The 22,451-nt window shown below is 34.1% G+C and overlaps 1 protein-coding gene across 1 annotated transcript in view; it reads left to right on the forward strand.

Moving 5' to 3' along the window:
- The window catches only part of CNGB3 (cyclic nucleotide gated channel subunit beta 3), a 274,698-nt gene that overhangs the window by 106,811 nt on the left and 145,436 nt on the right, over positions 1-22,451 (forward strand). The window contains exon 3 of the mRNA XM_074278924.1: positions 10,563-10,644. Within this exon, the coding sequence (XP_074135025.1) occupies positions 10,563-10,644 (82 nt within the window). The remainder of the gene's footprint in view (positions 1-10,562; positions 10,645-22,451) is intronic.

The raw sequence follows: 22,451 nt of genomic DNA on the forward strand, positions 1-22,451 counted from the left end.
AAGTAATTTTATTAGGGGTCTGAGAAGTAGTTAAATAGATAAAGGAGAACAATATTACAAAAACCCAAGAGAGAGTATTAAGATGGAGAGGGTAATCAGTGGTGTCAAATATTTCAGAGGTCAAAAAAGATGATGATGAGAAAGTCATTGACTTTAGTGATAAAGAGATTGGTAATGACTGAAGAAAGCAGTTTTGGTCAGAAGCCAAATTGCAAGATGTTCAGAAATGAGTGGAAAATACAGAAGTGGAGGCAACATGTGTAAACAGGTTTTTTCCCATAGGAGTTTGACTATAAAAAGAGATATAATAGGAGAAAATAAGATCAAGTGAATATTTGGATTTGTTTTTGGTTTTGTATTTTTAAGAATAAGGATGATCAGACCATGTTTGTAGTCAAAGGGATGGAAACAATGGATAGGTAGAAATGGACAATTAGGAAGAAAGAAAGGATGATCAAAGGGGCAAAATCTTTTTCTTGTCCCTCACCATCACCCTGACCAATAGGCTAATGCTAAGAATAGGCAATCCCCTCTTATTCTTTTGCTCAAGGTGTAATAAATCAACTATAACTAAAGTTTAGCTACTATTGCAATTGGTGGGACAGTTCACTGTCCTATGTTTAATTATGCCCTTCATTCATAGTACCTGTGATTTAGTTTTAAGCTGCCCAGAGAAAACATGACCTCTGCTACCATTCTATGATCCTCATACCAATCTATATAAGTCCTATACATACATGGATCTTTTCCCTTCTATACTGGTCTCTCCTTACCTCCCTTAGTCTTTTTACACTTTATATGCCTCCACAAACTCTATGATCCAGAAATTTTAATCTTCTTTCTGTTCCCTACAAAGAACAATACATTTCCTGACTGCATTTTCACCACCATCTCCAAATCCTGAAATGTTCTCCTTCACCTTCTTTTCCTGGCTTCCCTGGCTTCCTTCAAGACTCAACTCAAATTTCAAATTTTATAAGAGGTAGTTCAGTTAGTGCCTTACCTCTGAGATTAACACCATTATTATCTTGTATGTCTGTAATTTGTTTGCAGATTGTCTCTCTCTTTGGAATGTGAACTCCTTGAGGTCTAGGACTTTGTTTTGCCTTTCTTTGTGTCCCCATTGCTTAGTACAGTGTTTGACACAAAGCAAGCACTTAATAAATGCTTGTTGAATAACTGCCTGAGAGGTCAAAGAGGATCAGGATTGAGAAAAACCCATGAGATTTAGCAATTAAAAGATTGCTTTGGATAAGATAGGATGCAGGTAAATGATGAAGTTGGAGCCCAGATTTGCAACAGGTTTAGAAAAGATTAAATGTATAGGAAGTGAAGGCACCAATTTTAACTAGCTTTCTAGAGGAGTTTTACTGAGAAGGGAAAACTGATACCTTTGGGGATGTTCAGATCAAATGAGGATTTTTTTTAAGGAAAGAGGGAGACTTAGGTATGCTTATAGGCAGCAAGAAAGTCATTAGACAGAGAAAGATTAAAAATGAGGGAATGGAAGAAATGGAACAGGAGAAGATGATTGAATTCAATATACTTTCCCAGAACTATCAAGAGGCAATGCCATCAAGAGTCCATGGAGAGATGCTGGCCTTGAAAATGAAAGGTGATAGAATAAAGGAGCATTTGAATATAGGTTAAAAACCAAAAATCTTAAAGTCATTATTGTAAAAGAGGAAGTCGATTTTTCCAGACCCAATTTTTTAAAAAATCTTCTGCGTTTAGGGGTTTTGCTTTTGTTTGTTGCTTTACAATGCTCTAAGGTCATTCTATCTAAAATCATAAGAGTGCTCTTTCTTTTTCCTGAAGTACATTTCATGTCCTTCACTTACTTTGTTATCTTTGAAGTAATTAGATTTGCCCATTTCTAAATATGTCAGTGCCTTAAAATTTACTTTGTGGACCAAGATGAGCAAATATAATGAGTAAATAAATATTTAATACACAGATCTTTCGGGCAGGAATCTCTTTGGGACCAAACCTAACACCAGATGTGCAAATTAAAGTCACTAAACACTAGAACAACTTTTATATCTGAGTCCTTCATCAATATCCATCTTGCTATATTGCTAATAAGAAAGAATAAACAAAAAATTCAGAGAAATGTGAGAAGGCTTAAATAAGCTGGCACAGAGTAAAATAAACAAAATCATGAAAATAATATACACAATAACTTCAATAATGTATACAGAAAGAATGAAAAAATAAACTGACTCTAAAGAAAAATTAAGAAAATTCATCCTCTCCCTTAATTGCAGAGATATATGACTATGGCTATGGAATTTTATATGTGTTGCCAATCAAAATATATAGATTTCTTTTGCTGCACTGCTTCGCACCTCCCCTTCTTTAAAAAAAAAAAAATTGTTTGCAAAAGATGATTCATTGAATAGAGGAAGGAAAGAAAAACATTCAGAAATAAATTGAATATACAAAAAAGTATCAATAAAATACTATTTTTAATTAGAAATAAAATAACCATCAACAAACACAAACATTCACAAAAAATAAAAACAAAAAATACATATAGAAAAACATCAGGGATTTATCATTTATGAAGATAAATTTGGTTTTTTAACATGGTAAGAGCAAAATTATTGTTTCTTTCCATATTCCCTTGTGAAATTGTTTCACTCTCTGTATATTTTTTCAGGTTGTTATTATTTTTGTTTATATAGTTTTAGTAAATTTAAAAGTTTTTGTCCAAATAAAAGCAATGTAACCAAGATTAAAAGGAAAGCAAAAAGCTGGGAAACAATCTTTATATCAAATGTCTCTAATAAATACATCATTTCTCAAACAGAGAACTTAGCCAATTTATTAAGAATACAAGTCATTCCCTAATTGATAAATTGTCAAAGAATATGAACAGGAAGTTTTAGGTTTAGAAATCAATGCTAACTATAGAATATGAAGTATTCTAAATCATTTTTATTAGAAAAAATGAAAATTTAAACTCTGAAATATTACCTTCCATCTATAAGATTGACTAATATGACCCTCCCAAAAGGGAAAATAATAAATGTTGGAGACAATGTGGGAAAATTGGTACACAAATAAACAGTTAGTGGAATTGTGAATTGATCCAACCACTCTGGAAAACAATTTGGAACTATGCCCAAAGAACAATCAAACTGTGCATACCTTTTGATTCAGCAATACCACTACTAGAGCTATAGTCTAAAGAAATCATAAAAAAGAAAAAGCACATACATGTGCAAAAAATATATTTATAGCAGCCCTTTTCACAATAACAAAATATTGGAAAATGAGAGAAGGCCTATCAATTGCAGAATGGCTGAACAATCAGTGAAATATAAATATAATAGAATACTTTTGTACAATAAGAAATGATGAACAGGAAGATTTCAAAAAATCCTAGAAAGTTTGTACAAACTACAAAATGAAATGAGCAAAACTCAGAAAACATTGTACAGTATCAGCAATGCTGTGTGATGATCAACTATAAATGACTCAGCTCTTCTCAATAACATAATGATCCAAAATAAATACAAAAGATTCACAAAGGAAAATGCTATTCAATCCAGATAAAGAATTGGTGGACTCTGAATCTAGCTTAAAACAGACTTTTTTCACTTGCTTTATCCTTTTTGTATGTGTTTATGACTAATTTAGAAATGTTTTACATGATAGCACATGCATAACCTATATGAAATTGCCTACCATTTTGGGAAGAGGGGAAGTTATGGAAGGAGGAAAAAAAATTGGAACTCAAAATTTTGTAAAAATGAATGCTAAAAAATTATCTTAACATGTAATTTGGGGAAAATACTATTTAAAAAACAAAAATAAATCAAAGAACATATACAATTTTGGTCAGTATGTATATTTTTATTTTGGTTCTGCTTTCTTTAGTTTTCCTCTTTCTTGTTATTCAACATATTTCCTGTTATTCTTTATACTTGTCATTGTGATAATACAATGTTATTTCATTAAATTCACATATAGCAATAATTTGTTCAGTAATTATGTTTCATTACATTTATATATCATGTTTTAAGACTTTTTTCACACAATAACATCCTTACAATAGTAGTGGGGGGGAACACTAAAATTTAAAAAATAAATAGATTTTTTAAAATAGTAATAGGATTCTGAGATCAAAAGATATGAACAATTTTGTGTTTCTTATTATGCAATTTCATATTATTTTCAAAAAGATCACACCAATTCACAATTCCACCAACATTATGACAATATGCCTGTTTCTCCAAGTTTCTTCAGCATTGAATGTTATCTCTGTAAACTATTTTTGCCAAATTAATGGGCAAAAGGTAGTATCCCAGAGACATTTTAATTTTCATGTTATCTGATTATTAGACAGTTTGAATACCTGTCACATAGCTATCAATTTTTATGCTTCTCCTACTGAAAATTGCCTGGTTTTATCTTTTAACAATGATCCTTTGGGAAATGGATATTATTCATAAATATGTTCTCATTCCTTACAAATTTTAGCTGTCAGCCTTTTAGCAGAAATTGCAATGATTTCTCCCTTAATCTGTTTATTTATTTTATATATGTGCTGCTTTTTCTTCCCTTTATCTTATTTTTATATAATCAAATTTACCTTTTCTGTTTCCAATAATTCTTCTATTTGTCAAAAGGCTAAGAATTTAATTGTTATAGAAATAGCATTCTGTTATCTTCTAATCTTAAAGTGGTTTTTGAAAGATAATAGATCCACTGGGAATTTATTGTAACATATATATATATATATATATATATATATATATTATGAAAAGTCCTATTTTTCATCTAATTCTATCCAATTTTCTTAACAATTTCCATTAAATATGTCGTACCCCTATATTTTGTGATGTTGGATTTATCAAACACTTTTTTAAATCTCTTGGGGATTCCTTTATCCTTCCCTTATTTATCAAATCTATTTAATTGATCTATATTTCTATTTTATAACCTAACCAATTTGCTTTGATGATGACTGATTTGCAATATATTTCAAGATCTATTTGGCAAGGGTCCCCAATTCACCATTCAAAATCTATGCTTTGCAACTTCTCTTGCCCATCTTTTTTTCCCTGCACTTTTCTTTTAGAAATTGTTCACAATTCTGAGCAAAAAAAAAAAAAAAAGAAAAGAAAAAGAAATTGTTCACCATGTCACTATTCATGCATACAGCATCAGAGGGCTTCAGGGTACTGCTAAATCTGCCTGATGGTGAAACTAAAGTATATTGGCTTGACCTAGCCACTAATATTGAGTTAATCTTTATCTCCTGGGGAGGAAAAAGGTTGTATTATCTTTCTATGGGATTTTATATATATATATATATACATGTATAAATTCAATATTTTCAATGACTTCCCTTTCAATTTAGAAAGGGCAGAGATGTAAACAAATGTGGATGTCAACTTTAGTAACAAATGACTAAAGCATCACAGAGGTTTTATAACCAGTGTTAACTCCAAAAATACCAAAGTATTTATACAAGTTAAAAGCAAAAAAGATTTCTTTATTGCACTGGAAAAGAAAAATTAGATCTATGTGTAAGGGTCTCTTCTAGTAAGAGACCCAAGATAGTAAGACTAAACCTTGTTTTATATATTTGTGGCTAGATAAAGAATCACACAGTGCAATTTAGCAACCCTGGCGAGTTACAACGTCACAGTGAAGTTGTATAGTGACAAAAAGTCCATTGATAGCAGGCCTTCAAGTCTGGGCCTGTTGGTGCTTGCCCAAGCTCAGGAACTGTCAGTTCTGTAATTTAGTTGCAGTAGTGTTCATAGGGTCAGCACAAAGGATTGCTGTTATTCCTAGCTCAGGACACAGCTTGCTTGCTAGACCTTAGCTTATAGTAAAAGAGAGGAATAAAAAGAAAGGGATGATCTTTGATCCTGACAGATTATTTGTGGTTTAGCTTGTATCTACCATTTAGCTGAAAATTGTTTTTGTCTTCTTTCTTCATATGTAATCAGATTATCTTTTTTCTTCCCTGAAATGGAGATTCATAACTTCATAAAGAATCTCCTTTTTGTGTTCTGATATATGTATTGAAACTTGAGACAATACAGGAACTTGAGATCCTCAAATTTCCCTAGGCCATCCTAGCAAACACAAACAACTTTCCATGTGTTTTGGTAACAACCCAAGATGAACTCTTCCTAGGGGAAGAACTATACATGAGTGCAAGCTTAGAGATACAAATACAGGCTCCAATACTCTTCTAGAGAAGGAGAGAGAAGGGGCAGGAAAAAATGATTAGCTGTTGCGGTACAGCTGATTTTCATTTAGCCATGGATTAAGGGATAATCCAGTCTCCAAAATCCCATCTGTAGAACAAAGTAATGTAATAGATTCAGCCTGATCTAGATCTGGAGCCTTATGTTTGAGATAAAATAAGACATTGTTGTTCATTGAATAGTTTTAAAAAAGGATATCAATCATGGAAATAGCTGAACACAGCTTCCCCATGGCAGTATTGAGGATGCATCTGGTCTATCATTCAGAAGGACAGTTATTATTCATAACCTGAATTTTGTACCTAGAGCACTATGAATGGTCCAGCAATTAATCCCCTAAACCTCCTAATTCCCCAGAATAGTTTCAATACCTTTTAAGGAAAAATAAGGCCATCCTATGCAGGGCAGTATTTTAGAATACTGCTTTAGCCAGTAAGTGAACATGCTCAAACTCCCTAGGGAGTTATCCCTTAGATACTACCTGAGAAATGAGGTAGTGTTGGCAGAGAAAGCCTGAAGTACTGATAAGATTATAATACTCCCTGAGGCAAGGAAGAAAGGGTACCTGTAGGGATCAATTCAGCCCTTCCCTAGTGGAAGTTTTGGGAAACCCCACCTTACTGCATCCAATCAGAAAGCCAAGCTATGATGTCAAATCCCCAAGGTTAAATTTCCTCCATTAGACTGCCTGTAGCCTATGCCATCTTTGCTGGATCCCATTGAGGTTAGCAGTCCATGGAGTTCCACCTTATGGTATCTTTCTCCTCACCCCCACCCCCCATGTCTCATGATCTCCTTATAATTAACTAACTCTTTTAGGATGCTAAACTCCTCTATGGATTTAGCCTGACAGTCAATAGTATACATCCATCTCATGGTGTATTTCCTTTGTCATGATTTCCTTTGTCCTGGTTAATTGTGAGTTCCACTGAAGAGCTCATCTTCTCCACGTTAACTGTTAAAACCCCTTTCCTTGCCAACTATATGCTCTCCCAAATCTGTTTCTTATTTACTATTCCTGATGTCTATTTTACCTCTTCATTTTGTCCATAACCTCTTCTAGTAATTAAAGGTACCTTTTGGCAAGGAGAAAGTCATTGTAAATCTTTCATATGTGAATTGCTACCAAACCCCTTTTTATATTTCATATGTGAATTGCTACCAAACCCCTTTTGTATAACACAAGAATATTATTCCCATACTTGTTAATATTTTTTTCCAAGTAAATCTGAACCTTCTCTTGAAAGTGGACCCTTGGAGATTTTCTCTGTGACTCCAAGACTTCAGACCAGTATCACATTAAAAAGTTCTTTTAGTTTCTCACAGAAAATAAATGCAGGTAACTATTAACACTGGGCATAAGAAGACTATTGAATCTTCTTCATTTAGAAAGTTAACTATCTCTAATAGAAGGAACTGTCTACCAGACAACTTTTCAGTTGCTTAGACATTCAGTAATCCCTTTTGATTATGGATGGATTGCTGTATGCTTTGGAAACTCCAATACAGCTGATATCACAGATCCATTTGCATGCTGGAGTATGATAATATGTGATTCCTTATGATAGCTATGGCTCAATCCTTTTAGAGACTGGCTCACTTAAAGTGACTGCATCTCTTTCCTCAAAATACATAATATAACTTTTGAAAATATAATATTTAAAAGGAAAACAGTTTTTAAATTGTTTAGAGAATACTGGACTTAGAATCAGGAAGACCTTAATTCAAATCCTGTCTCTGACATTTTACTAGTTGAGGGACTCTGGACAAGTCATTTGACTTATCTGAGTCTAAGTTTCCATATCTGTAAAGTAAATATAATAATAGAAACGTTTTTTAAGATTCTTTGTGAGATCAAATGAGATAATGTTGTGTAAAGTGCTTTATAAACCTCAAGGCTAAGTAATTAATTATGGTTGATGAAGTGAATCAAAACATTTAAAGTGGTAATTCAATTGCATGTATGCTTTAATGCCTGAAAGACAGGATTTAGTATTATCTTTTTTTTTATCAGACCCAAGAAAAACAAAGACACTTAGCACAGTGCCTGGGACAGAGTGGGTATTTAATAAATGCTGATTCCTTTCCTTTCCCCTTGGTTAGTTCTTGATTTTTTGTTATTGTAAAGTCATTTTCCAGTTGTGTTCAACTCTTCATGACCCCACTGGGGTTTCTTGACAAAGATATTGGAATAGTTTATCCTTTCCTATTTCAGCTCACTTTATAGATGAGGAATTGAGGCAAACAGGATTAAGTGACTTGCCCAGGTCACAAATCTGGGAACTGTCTGAAGCCATATTTGAACACACCAAGACGAATTTTCCTGACTCCAGGCCCAGCAATCTATAAAAGACTAAATTTTAATTCATCGGTAAAAAAAAATTAAGAAAAAATGTAATCTCTATCAGAGAGACCATTTCATTTCTGCCTTTGTATCCCTGATGCTGAGTTTCTGCTAAATAACACTCACTTAATAAATGCTTACTGATTGGCTTCCTCATCTGGGCAATGCAGATAATAATACTTTACTTGCATACCTTGAAGATTAAACATGGACAAATTAAATGATATATATAAAAGTATTTTGTTATCTATAAAGCTTTAAATAGGTAATCCCACAAATCGTTCAGTGGAGTACTCTGTAAATAGCCAACTGTTTAGATTTCAGAATGTATTTTCCCAAAGAAACAATACTATGAATGGTAATTACATTTTTCAGGCCAGTTCACAGAAACAAATTGTATACTGAAGAACTGTACTTTTCAACAGTGATAGCAAACAGGGGCCTCTAAACCATACATGAGATTCCCTGGAGGCCACAAATCAATTTAGAAAACAACAAATTAGCATTATCTATTGGGGTGTTAGGGTTGTATTTTTTTAATATTTCCCAATTATATTTGAATCTGTTTTAGGCTGCACTTGGTAGTGCTATAGGAGGCAATGCTGCTTACAAGTTGTGTTTTTGATTCTTCTTTCTGTTCTTCAATACTGACAATATTAGAACATCAGCAATCCTGGGGGAGGTTGGGGAGGAAAGTTCCAAATAAAGTTATCAGAAACATAATATCTTCTAATTTAATCTCAGACTCATGATTAGAGAATCCTCCTCCTCCCAAATCCTGTCTACTTGCACTGCCCTAATTTCCAGTAGCTCTAGTAAGCTTACATGGACACTAGCTCCATTCAAGTATAGGAGAAAAGAGTAGGGGACTCCCATGAGTCTCAGACAATGGATATGGTCCAAGCCTTCTTGATGATACAAACTACCCATAAACTTCTGTTTTATTGTTCTAAGGGATCAGCCTGCCAGCTTCCATATTCATATCCAATTTCACCTATTCTTTCTGTCCAGGTTTCTCTCTTCCACTGGCTGCCCTAGAGCAAAATAATGTAGTCTCGTATAATCTTCATATTTTTCTGTCTATAAAAGCAAACACCTTTTGTCCAAAGTTTTACTAGAAGCAACAATAGAAGACAAATGATTTTTTTAAGTCTGGTTCCTAACATCTCTATACAAGTGACTCTCAAATCTTCATCTCTAGCTCAGCACATCATTTTCATTCTTGTCTGGGCAATCTTCTATACCTTTCCCCCTTCAATTTCTTTTCTCAAACCCCAAAGAAAAGACAATGGCCACTTAACACAGTGCCCAGAACATATTAGGCCCATAATAAATGTTTATTCCCTTCCCTTTCCTTGGTCCTTGACATATAAAGGACTAAAGTTAAATTCATCAGTATTTTAGAATCAATGAAATTGAAATTCCTCAATATTTTCTCTCAACTGATGAGTTTAGGGAACTTACCTACTCCCATTTTTCATCCCTCAGTGTTGCTGCAGATTCCATTCTAGCTATACTAACACTGGGAGATAAAAGCAAGATTGAATCTTAAATACCAAACTCTGCAATAGAATAAGGAGAAGACAGGAAGAGGCAATGGAAAGGGAAAGAAGGAAATGAGGAAAGACAAGAAAGTAGAAATGGAAAGGAAAGGAAAGGAAAGAAGGAAAAGGAGAAAGGAGGGAAGGGACAAGGAAAAGAAAAAGAAAAAAAAGGGAAATCTCAAGCAAAAAAGACTGGACTCATACAGCTGGGTGACCATAAATTAAGGATCACCAAGTAGATAGAGATTTTTTAAAATTTGACCTAAGAACAATAAAGACTAAACACACAAGTGCATTACAAGCAGAAAAAAGAACAATGAATGAATGAAAGCATTTTTTAACATTTACTATATGTCAGATACTGTAGAAGCAGTGATGTTTGATAAAGATCCAGTTCCATATTTTGATGCTTCATGTTTTTTGTTTTTTGTTTTCCTTAAGAGAGAATGTCAAGCTGCAAAGGAGCCTCCCAAACACAAGATATCTTCAGCCTCAGGTGAACCATCACTCGCCCCAAAAAAAGGTCAGTATGTTATATGAACCAGAAATTTTTGACTGTCATAGAAAAATGTTGAGTCAAAAAAAAATTTTGGAAATTTTCTTCTCTCTGGAAAAATATCTACATTCAGAAAATATATACACATATAATATACATGTATATTATATGTGTAGCCAAAAAAAAAAAAATCACTATTTTAAGTATAGGGAAGATTAGTATCTCTAGTGTGAGGGCTACCAAATCTTTTTCAGGGCTGCTTTCTACTTTTGGAGTCTACCTGACACTCAGCTCTCATCTGGGGCTCCAAGTAGCATGCACAGTGACCTGTTTTGGTACACAGCCTAAACAAAATTTAGGGTAACTAAAGGATAACCCTTCAATGAATTAGCAGTGTCTCCCCCTGTATGCCCTAATATAATGGGCAGATGAAAACAATGTCTATGAAGGCAACTGAAACAGGCTTCTGTGACTGACTTTGAAGATACTGAGGTCCTTCACTGCATCATGAGCAAATTGCCCCAGTTCAAGATGACTACCGGAATATACTTCTCCATTAGTGGTCAGTTTGTTGCTGACTTGGAGAGAAAGCTGAGCCAATACACATAAGGTGACAGTAGAGGAAAAAAAAAAAAAAAAAAAGCAGTTTTCAAAGACTCAGTGTACAATCCCAAATTTACTCATCTGGGCCAAAACACTTGTAAACTTCAAAATTGGTTTGACAAAAGTGTTGGAGAAACCCAGAAACCGCTAAACAAAAAGCAAGAACTCCACAGGGTTTACCAGCAGGATAATACATCCAACTCTAAGAAGGTAGCATTTAACTCCATCAAATATATAAGTAAAGTATAGAGATGCAGGATTTGGGACTCAAGAAGACAAAGGAAATTCAGTGGATAATAACAATCCAAAGTACTTTTATGTTGTCCTAAAGGCTATTTATGGGGCAAAGATCTATGTTGCATCTTAACTACCCCATATTGATGGAGCTGCTTTGATTAATAATAAGGACATGATCCTAGGGAAGTGGGCTGAATGCTTAAATAGCATTTTCAATAGACCATCATTGATCAATGCTGAAACAATCAATTTAGAGTCAATTTGAAGCCAGTCCCTTTCTAACTGAACTTCCAACTGAGGAAGAAAGTTTGAATACATTCGGTTCCTCTTGTGTGGGTGCTTTACCACCTAGTGCTGATTCAAATCCAGTTGAGCCAAGGATTCACTTTTTATGCAAAGGTTGACTGAACTTTCAAGTTCAATGGTGACTCATTTGTAAAAATTCTATAAAGGTAAATAGGTTGTCTTAGGACAGTCCCAGAGGAATCTCTCTCTCTTATTCGTTGCTGGAAAGATTATTGACGGAGTCCTCCTTGAGAGGTTGATCCTTCACGTGGAAGATAGTCATCTAACCAAGAGACAATGTGACTTTAGAAAGAGTGGAGAAAAGTTTATATGGAGTTTGCCGCTTGATAACTCCAGGAAAAATGCCACAAACAGAACAGAGGTCTATACACAATGTTTGTTGATCTGACCAAGGTCTTTGACACTTTCAGTCACAAAGGATTATGGGAAGTTTTGGGAAAATTTGGGTCCCCAGAGAAGTTTACCAGTACTGTCTGCTAACTTCATGATGGCATGCTTGCCTGAGTTCTGGATAACGGATAATGCTGTTGAGGTTCCCATTTACCAATAGAGTGAGGTAGGACTGTGTGTTTGCTCACCATGCTTTTTATCAGTATGTTTTCAGCAATATTGTCAAATACCTTCAATGATGATGAGGTCAGCTTCTTTGATGGCAAATTATTTAACTTGAAAAAGCTGCAAGCCAAGACTAAAAAGGAGGGAGAGCTAGTGCATGGTTGGCTTTTTGTTTGCAGATAATTAGTGCACTCAGTGCAGCTTCTAAGGCCAAGACAAAATAAAAGATGGATGGATTATCTACCCCTTGTACTAATTTTGGCTTAACATTTGTTATTAAGAAAACACAGGTCCTCCATGAGCCAACATAACACCATCTATATGTGGAATCATCAGCTCCAGCAAATGGAAAAATACTAACTGCTGTGGAGTTCACTTACCTCAGCAATACACAAATAAATAATGAGATTGATGCATGCATTGTTAGAGCTAATTCAGTGTTTTGGGATCTCTGAAGGAACGTTTAGGAGGGAAGAGACATTAGACTGTCAACCAAACTGAAAGTCTACAGAGCCGACCTCATTAGTATATGTCTCTGCCTGTGAAACCTGAACAGTATACTAGCACCATGCCAGGAAACTGAATTACCTCCATTTGAATTATCTTAGAAAGATTTTAAAGATCACCTAGCAAGATAAGATACCAGACACTGAAGAATTTTCTCAAAGTAATGGCCAAACATTCAAACTCTACTTCAGAGAGTGGAACTCTGATGAATTGGCCAAGTTCTTCAGATGCCAAATGTAGATTTGCCTAAAAATGTTATTTTATGGAAAATTCATATAAGGTAAGTATTCACATGGAGGTCAGAAGAAGCAATACAAGAACACTCTCAAGGTCTTTCTAAAGAATTTTGGAATCAATCACATGATACAGGAGCCCCTGGCAAAGAACTGCCCAGCATGGTCTGCCCATATCAAAGAAGGTGCTATGTTCTATGAGTGAAATAGGAATGCAGTAACTCAAAAGAAACATGAGAAGCATAAATTTAGAGACATCTCAACTCCAAATATTCACTATTTGTTCCCAACTTGTGAAAAAGCCTTCCCAGTTTGTATTCATCTTATCAGTGACAGTCAGACACTATATCTTCATTCTAACATTGTGAAATTCAAGAACAAGGATACCAACCAACCAAAATATACAAAAAGATTTTAAAGAATAAAGAAAATCTAAAGAACAAAACTTTAAAAAAAGAAGTTTTGTTGTCTATTCTTTGATCTTCTTTCTTTACTCTGATCCTTAGTAATCTTATTTAAATTGATTTTAACTCCAAAATCTATAACTCCAGCCTAACATTGTATGACTTCTTGATGTATATTTCCATTTGTATCTCCTACTATAACCTAAAATTGGCTTGTCTAAAACTGATCTCATCATAAGATCATAGGATTTAGACTTGAAAACAACGATTTGCTAGTTAGTTCATGCCAACAACCTCACAAAAGCCAACTACTAATTTTTAGTGTAGTACTTACACTTCAGAAATTGTCAAATACTACAAATCAGGGCTTGATTTATTGTTTTGTTAACTTTCTAAATTTAAAACATTGGTAGAAAATGTGAATGATACTTATTAAATTTTAAAATGTATATATAGTTATTGTTGGGGGGGGTGGAGAGCCAATTGTTAAATATTTACCAGTATAGCCCCATTTGAAAGGGACCTTGGAGTTTATATAATTCAACATATTCAAGTTGATGCAGAAAAAATAGCAAAGCAAGGCTTTGAGCATGGGTCATCTGATTCCAAATCCAAAGTTCTTTTCATTTTACCACGTCCTTTCATCCTCCAAAACCAATTCTGCAGCTTAACTTCTATATTTCCATTAATGGTACCACCGTATTTCTAGAATCTCAGAAAAGTCATTGGTTAGTGTTCCATTTTATACATATCCCATAGTCATTCAAACACTACCTTCCTTATTATTCCCTGAAAAAAATGCTTACATCTGTTTCATTCTTTCTATCTCTGCTTCTGTATCTTAGACCAAATCCTTATTATTATTATTCTCTACCTAGACTACTGCCTTCTACATTCCTAGAATTCCTAGCCTTCTAATTGGCCTTCCTAGCCTCCTGGATTTTCCTTCTCTATTTTATCCTGCAGTCTGCCACTACTTCTAGCCTTAAGGAAAGTGGTTGCAGCCACTGAGAAATTGAAATTTCAGACCTTTTTCTGAGAGCAGCTGAGCTCAGCCACTTGGGAGTTTTAATGTTGTATCTTTTTAATTTCAATTCCATGCAGTAACTACAGTCCTTTTGGGGTCAGGTGAAATTGGAAAGGAGATATGAATCTTAATGAGAATGGAAGCAAACAGACCAAATAAGTTAGGATTTTCATTCCCTAGTCAAAAAGCCTGGGCAAGGCACTAGCAGTAAGCCATGGGGGAACCCAAGCAAATCACATTTGAACATATACATAGGAATTGAAAAAGTCTGGGAGCTGGAGCAGCTTTAGCTCAGAAAGCCACCCGGTGGTGATTGATGCAGAGATGACCACATAGCTGGTCATTCTAACCCTGTTACGTAGTTTTATATTTGTAGATATGACCTAACCATCACCTGTCTTCCTTTCTCCTCTGGTGCTCATATAGAGTGAGTGCTCTTGTAACAAGGAAAACACCTATCACCACACTGAAAAAAAGAGAGATGAAGGGAATGAAGTGGGGAAATCTAAAGGACTATAATGATTATTAGCATTTATATGGTTTTTTAGAACTTATGAAGATCTTTAGATATAGAATATTAATTTAATCCTCATAGCAATCTCTCTCCCCTAAATAAATGCTGTGAGATAACTACCCTATGTGTTTTACTTCTACTGAAGATCCCCAAAAAAGGTAAGTTCAGATGACTTCAAAGATTTAAGGAGATAAAAAATAGAATCTCCATTCAAATGAATATTCATTATTAAAGATACTATTAAAAGTGCCCCAATTCTCAGTTCATTTTGACCCCTTCTCTTCTCCAGGTTATCTGACCAAGACAGCAGTATCCAGAAGGATGAAGGAGAAAGTGATTTTCTGTATCTTTAACATTCTCCATTTAAAAAAAAAGTTTTGTTTTGAAAACTCACTGATAAATTTTCGGTAGTAGGCTAATATTTAAAAACCTTTCAAGATTATTCTAAGGATAAAGTGAGTTAATATATATATATAATATTTTGTAGATTTTATTGTGATAACTTGTCTGCCTCAGTTTTCTGATCTATAAAATGGGATAATAAGATATATCTCCAATAGAGAACAAAATGAGATAATATAATAAATCACTTTACAAACCCTAAAGTATTATATAAATATTAGATGATATATTAATATTATTATTACTGAATGATGTAAGTCTTTAACAAAGACATGTTTCAAATAGATGTATTTATTTTTTTAAAATTACACATCTAAAATAGAGGATGCAAATGGATTTTTTTGTATCTTTATAAATGAGGAAGATGCTGTGTAATTACATTGTCTTCCATTCCCCATAATTTTGATTCTTCGGAAGTTGTGCTACTACAAAATTCATAGTCTTATGATGTAGCACCCAAGATTCTCCTCATGAACTTCAGACAGCTATCTTGGGTTCTAGGTACTTTGTGATTAAAAATTCCCACCAAACCATAAATGGCACATAAGTCCCTAACACCACACAGTTCATAGAAAAGATATTTAGCGAAATTGTAAAATAATGAAAATTGACATTAGAATGCTCCTCTCAAAACCTCGAAGCTCACTTGTCAGTAAACCTAAATAAAGAAAAAGGACATCAATAGGAATCACATGGGGATATACAAAACTAGACAGGACCCATGCATCAAGGAGCAACTCACATCTCCAATACTAAAAAATATCCATTTTCTACAAGTGATGTTATGATACTGCTTTCTGTTCACCCTATTTCCTACCAGTTATTACATTTTCATTGAAACTGATTTTCAGTTATGCAGCTGCCTTTAGGGTCACCTAATACCCTCTCCAATATCCATTAAGCAATGTTTTAGTTAGTAAGCTATCTCCTACTAGAAAAGATTATAATTCTGACAGTCAGATTTTTCAGTCACCTCCACCATTCCCTTCACATGTGCCATGATTATTAAGCCTCTCTCCTGAAAGGGAAAGCATTTCTCAGCCAACCAATCTACAAGCATTTTTTAATGTTATTTTTATTATAGCTTTTTATATGCAAAACATATACATGGATAATTTTTCAACATTGACCCTTCTGCAAGCATTTATTAACTGTGAATGTGTACCAGAAGTTTCTCCAAGGGATAAATGGTTAAAGGACATGAAAAAGCAATTCATAGGGGAGAGGGGCTGTTGTTTCCCCATTTAATAAAAGACAAAATTGTGACAAAAGTTAAATGATTTCACCAGAGTCACAGCTAGTATGTAATTGAAACTGGATTTGAACTCAGGTCTTCCTGACTACAGATCCAACACTATCCATTTACCATTTAACTCTCTTATTGAATTTCCTATACCAAATAACAATCTTCTTTCTATACTATAACACGTAATATTCATATGGAAAATAATAAAATATCACCTCTGCAATATTAGCCAGATCTTTAAAAACAAATTACTGGGAAAAAAGAAAAAAGAAAAAAAAAAACAAAAAAAACAGGAAATTATCCAGATAATTCAGACCAGATATCCTCTCATCCTGTAATTTTCTGACTCTGGTAATTCCCCTAGTTCTTCCATTCTTTAAATATGGAGACAGCCCACATATAGAAGGCAGATGATGTTCCAATGACATATGGAACCAAAGATCACAGATCACTACAGGACTGACTGCAGTTCAAATTGTGATGACAGACAACTTCATTCACATGCTGGTATTCCTTTCTTCAAAAAAATTTGCCTGTAAGCTTATATTTTTCTTTGCTAGTCTACAGGGAAGAGTGATTTCTTTTGTGGAAGTTTTATTGAAAAGATAAAAACTATTTCTGCCTTATATAAGAGTGGGAGGAAAGATGATTTCATTTAAAATTGCAGACGTGGCATGTACTTACATTCCTTAATAGGAATAAGAGTTCTATAAAAGCTATCTGGACTTGAAAAAACAAAATTATTAGTGTTTAAAGATAGCCTCTTATATGTGCTGGGAATTTTCATTTTCCTCACTTCAAAACATGCAGGTGCAATGTCACAACATCCGCAGATGTTAGTTTCTGATTATAGGACTATGTTATAGAGCTTAGTCTAAATTCGCTCTGCTGGGGATGGGGGGAAAGAAGAAGGGAAAACATAAATTCCAGAATCTCAGAATTGCTGAATTGGAAGGGACCTAAGAGCCAATCTAATCTGACCCATACATTTATGAACAAGAATTATTTTTCTACAAGTCCCAATAAGTGAGCATCTAGACGTTGCCTGAAAGCCCCTGAAGAGAAAAAAAAAAAAAAAAAAAACATTGCCTCATGAGGTAGGTCATTCTACTTTTGGATAGTTCTGAATGTAGCATATTTTTCCTTTCAAGTATTCAAAATCAGCCCCTATATACTTTCTATCTATGACTATGTTTTACTCTCTGGAACAAAGCAGGATGAAGGCAATCACTTTTTTCCCACTTAGAATTCAACTATTTAACTACCAAAATAATAATAATGATAGCATTTAAATATACAAAGTAGTAAAAAATAAGAAGAATATGTGTGGAAACATGAATTTCCATTACATATAACTTGCTTTTTAAAGTCTACAATATATTCAAGATGTTGCTTTCAAGACTTTTTGTCTATTTCTTCATCTTCTTGACTCTTCTGTGTATTTTTTTCTTTTTTCTTTTTTTTTCTTTTTTTTGGAAATTCTAACACTAGCTCCCTTCTTTGCACCAATTACCCCCCTTACTAAGAAAGAGAAAGGAAAAACACAATCCATATAATACTAGCAAAACAAACACAAATTTGCCATGTCCAAAAAGGTAATTCTTTTTTCTGAACCCTGAGTGCATCACTCCTTTGTCGGGAAATGGGTTGCACATTTCTCTGTCAATCCTCCAGAGTTCTTAGCTCTTTAAAATATCCGTCTTTATATCCTTTTGGCTATATCTAAATAGTTTTCCTGGGCTTGCTCACATCACTTCAGTTCATTCAAGTCTTCTCAGAGTTCACCAAAACCATCCCTTTTGTCATATGTTGTAGAACAGTAATATCCCATTATGCTGATACAGTATAATTTGTTCAGTCATTCCCCAATTTAAGCATCTTCTCATTTTTCAGTTTTTGCTACAAAAAGAAAAAAGAAGCTGCTCTAAATATTTTTGCATGGATGGATATTTTTCTTCATTCTTTGATCTCTGGGCTGTATGCCTAATTTTAATTTTTTTGACATGACAGACTTAAATACTTGAAGATAGTTCTCATGCTCCCCCATCCATGTCATTTTTACCTTATATAATGCAATATTAAATGCAAAAAAATTATTTCAGAGTAAGAACTATTTTAGAAGACCTTTTTCTGTAATTTTCTCATTTCACTTGTTATCACTTTTGACATATCAGCTTATGATTCTTGGAAAACTATTTAACTTCTCAATTTAATTCAATTCAGTAAACATTTATTAAGCACCAACTATGTCTCAAGTGCTATGCTAAATGCCAGGGATACAAAAAGAGGCAAAAGATAGTCCCCTCCTCTCAATGGACCTACAATCTATATACAAATATGTACAAAGCAAGCAATATACCACATAAATAGGGAATGCAAAAAGAGGGAAGGCATTGAAATTAAGAGAAGTTGGAGAAGGCTTCCTGTAAGAGATGGAATTTCAGTGAGGACTTAAAGAAAGCCAGGGAAGGTGGAAAAACATTCCAGGAATGAGGAATAGCCAGAGGAATATCTTGTGGCTCAGACTCTATGGGATGCTCTAACACTATAAAAGGTGAAGGAAAAGTTTTAACCTAGATTCGTAAAATATTTGCTCTTTAGAAATTCCTTTAGTAATGAAATCTCAGGTGTTATCTCTATTTCTCTCTCCATTTCTCTATCCAGAGCATATGGAATGCTTTGTGAAAACAGTTTTAATATAATCAATGGCAGGATTTGAAATTAAGCTAATGGTGTAATCATAGTGAGTCAAATGCCTAGCATAACGATGTTCAAGTTATATTCTATATGAGGTACTGCTTCAAGGTAAATGACAGTATGAACATCATTAATTCAGATCCATTCAAAGGCAATGAAGGTATAGATGAAGTATCCTAGACTACCCTCCTAAATTTCTTTCTCATCTCTCCTTCTGACTCTACAGGATTCACTCCAATTCAACTGTCCTCTCCCCCTAGAACATCTCTTGGATCCTGTGTTCCCCTTTCCCCATTAGTAAGCTCCTCCTAGAACTTATTTTGAGAAAAGATCCAGACCAGACATCCTTCATTCTTCTCCTTGTTCTTCTGCTAACTCTCCAGACTTTGCCACCATGTCCCAAAATGAATACCTTCTGTCCAGGTGTATGTTGCTAAATGTCTTATAACTTAGCTCTTTGGGAGAAGAAAAATGTACTCACCACACACTCTTAAAAGGGGAGGAAAGGAAAAAAATTCATGATTTATTATATATTTAAAAGGAAGAGTATATTGTACATATATTGTACATTATAGATTTGCAGTTTCATGTACAATCCATCTTTATTTTTCTATCTGCTATGTCATGGAAATTCTTGTTTTATTTCTTAAATTCAGAATAAAATAACTAAAGTTTTGGAAAGAACAAATTATCAAGTCAAATAATGTATTTGAATTAAAAAATTAACCTGCATAATTAACATTTCTCCATCATTTCATTAGACAAGACAATAAAAAAAAACAATAAATAAAGCATTGAATTGTAGATTTCTAAGGTACAAATATTATGGAAGAGGAAAAGGAGGAAAAGATGAGGATGAGGAAGAGAAGAAGTAGGAATAAAATGAAGAGGAACAGAAAAAGAAAAAGAAAAAGAAAAAAGAACAAGAACAAGAAGAAGAATACAGTATTGTACCAAGTACCTCATAATTATTATGTTACTTGATCCTCACAGCCAGGAGATAGATACTATTATTATTCCCATTTTACAGGTGAGAAAACTGTTTCAAACAGCCGCTAAGTGACTTACTCAAGGCCATACAAATAGGACATATCTAAGGTTGGATTTAAATTTTGATCTTCCTGACATTAAACCTAATAGTTTTCCCAACACACCACCTAGCTGCTTCTCTGTGATTGGGCAAGCCCCAAGCTTCAGTTTTTCTCATTTGTAAAATGATGGGATTTGAACCATATTGACATCTGACATAGCCTTTCAAACTCTGGCTCTATGATGATCCTTTGAACAAGGATTAAGAGACAGAAGTTACAAAGAAGTAGATATGGATTTAATGTAACAAATAGTTATTGATGATTAAAACCATTTAGTAATGATATTTAATGTTTTTAAAGAATTAAGTTATCCATAACAAGAAGTGTTCAAGCAAAGGCTGAATGGTTTTGAAAAGGTGCTATAGAGGAAATCCATGCATTCATTTTGGGTTGGATTAAGTCCCTTCCAACTCTAAGACTCCATGATACTCCAACACTCTCCTATTGTCTGAATTTATCCCCTTTCCCTTATGTTAATCATAAAATTTTAGTGCTGAAAGGTACCTTGAAAAATCTTTATTTATCTAATCTAAGTCTCATTTCATGCATAAAATTGAGACTCAGAAAAATATCATTTTCCATGGTTATCCTGTTTATAAACAGAAAGGCTGGCACTTGAACCTAGGTCTTCCAACTACCATTCCAGTGTTTTCTCTACTTCTTTACCTATCTTCTGTTCCTTCTTTATTAAATAAATGGCATTTAGAAGGTATTCTGATAAAATTATTTACAATAAGTGAATTCTGAATTTCTGAATTCTCAAATTGTTTATTTGTAATAGAGTAATAACCTGAATGTTTTTTACTATATCTCTTAATCTGTTATCCCATCGATTTAGATATTCATTCTCTCAATTCTAATTATTACCTATCCATGTCTTTTCATATTAAGCAATTTCTTTCCTTACATATTACATAGATGATATACTTAATATTCTGGAGACTCCCATATTTTAAAAAATATTTCATGGGTGCTATTATCCAAAGTTACCTTATGTGGTTGCCAGCCTCTCTTTCTTTGTCATGATCCTTCTTGATGATGTCATTCATACCACTTTTCCAAAACAAGGCATTTATAGTAAACTGCTACAGATTAGTTACACTCACTTTGCATTTTTAAAATTATCTTTCAGTTTAGCTGAAATTCTGATCTTTTGCTACTGTACATTCCATAATTTATAGTCATATAGCAAAGTAGGAGAATGTAGGTTTTAGAAGATACATATTTATGACAGAAGCTGTTTGAGATCCCTGGAAGTGTTCTGTGATTTGCCATGTCCACACTCTGACTATTTCGTTTGAAGGTCAGCTTATTGTCCTATGATCCTTGATGTGTAGATCTGGAGCCAAAAAATACTTTAATGGTCACAGAAGCCAACATTTTCACTTTACAAATGATGAAATGAAAGTCCAAGGAATTGAAATCCACAGACCAAAGAGTAGGTTATTTGAACAGAGGTCCATTGACTCAAAAGCTAATGCTTCTTCCATCATAATTGATGCCATATAAATAATTTGAGTCTAAGGGGGAGAGAGTAAAGCCAAGGTGGAAGTAGAAAAGGCAATAATTCACCTAAGCTCTCCCAAATTCCCTTCCAAACAATTTCAAACAACACTTCAAAATAAATTTGGGGGTAACAAAACTTACCAAAAAAAGAACAAGGTAAAATCATTTTCTAGCCCAAGACAGCTTGGAAGGTCAGCAGGAAAGGTCCATCACAGGCTGTATCAGCTCAGGCAGCCCCAGCAAATCAGCAGCAGGCCTTGTAGGCAACTAAATTAGTAGTAGTAGTGGCAACTTCAGAGCAAGCCCACAGATGGTAAGAGGATCAAACAACCAGTCAGAAGAAGATTACAGAGTTCCTTTGCTGGCACTGGGTACAGGTGTTACCTAGCTCACACATGGATCCAGCTCACAGTCAAAGAGAATCATTAGCACACAAGAGCTTATAGCCAGAGGAGAGCAAGGACTCTCATCATTGTTCCAGGACAAAAAAGAGTGTTTGAGGTCAC

The sequence above is a fragment of the Sminthopsis crassicaudata genome, chromosome 1 (genome assembly GCF_048593235.1).
Source record: "Sminthopsis crassicaudata isolate SCR6 chromosome 1, ASM4859323v1, whole genome shotgun sequence".
Taxonomy (NCBI): domain Eukaryota; kingdom Metazoa; phylum Chordata; class Mammalia; order Dasyuromorphia; family Dasyuridae; genus Sminthopsis; species Sminthopsis crassicaudata.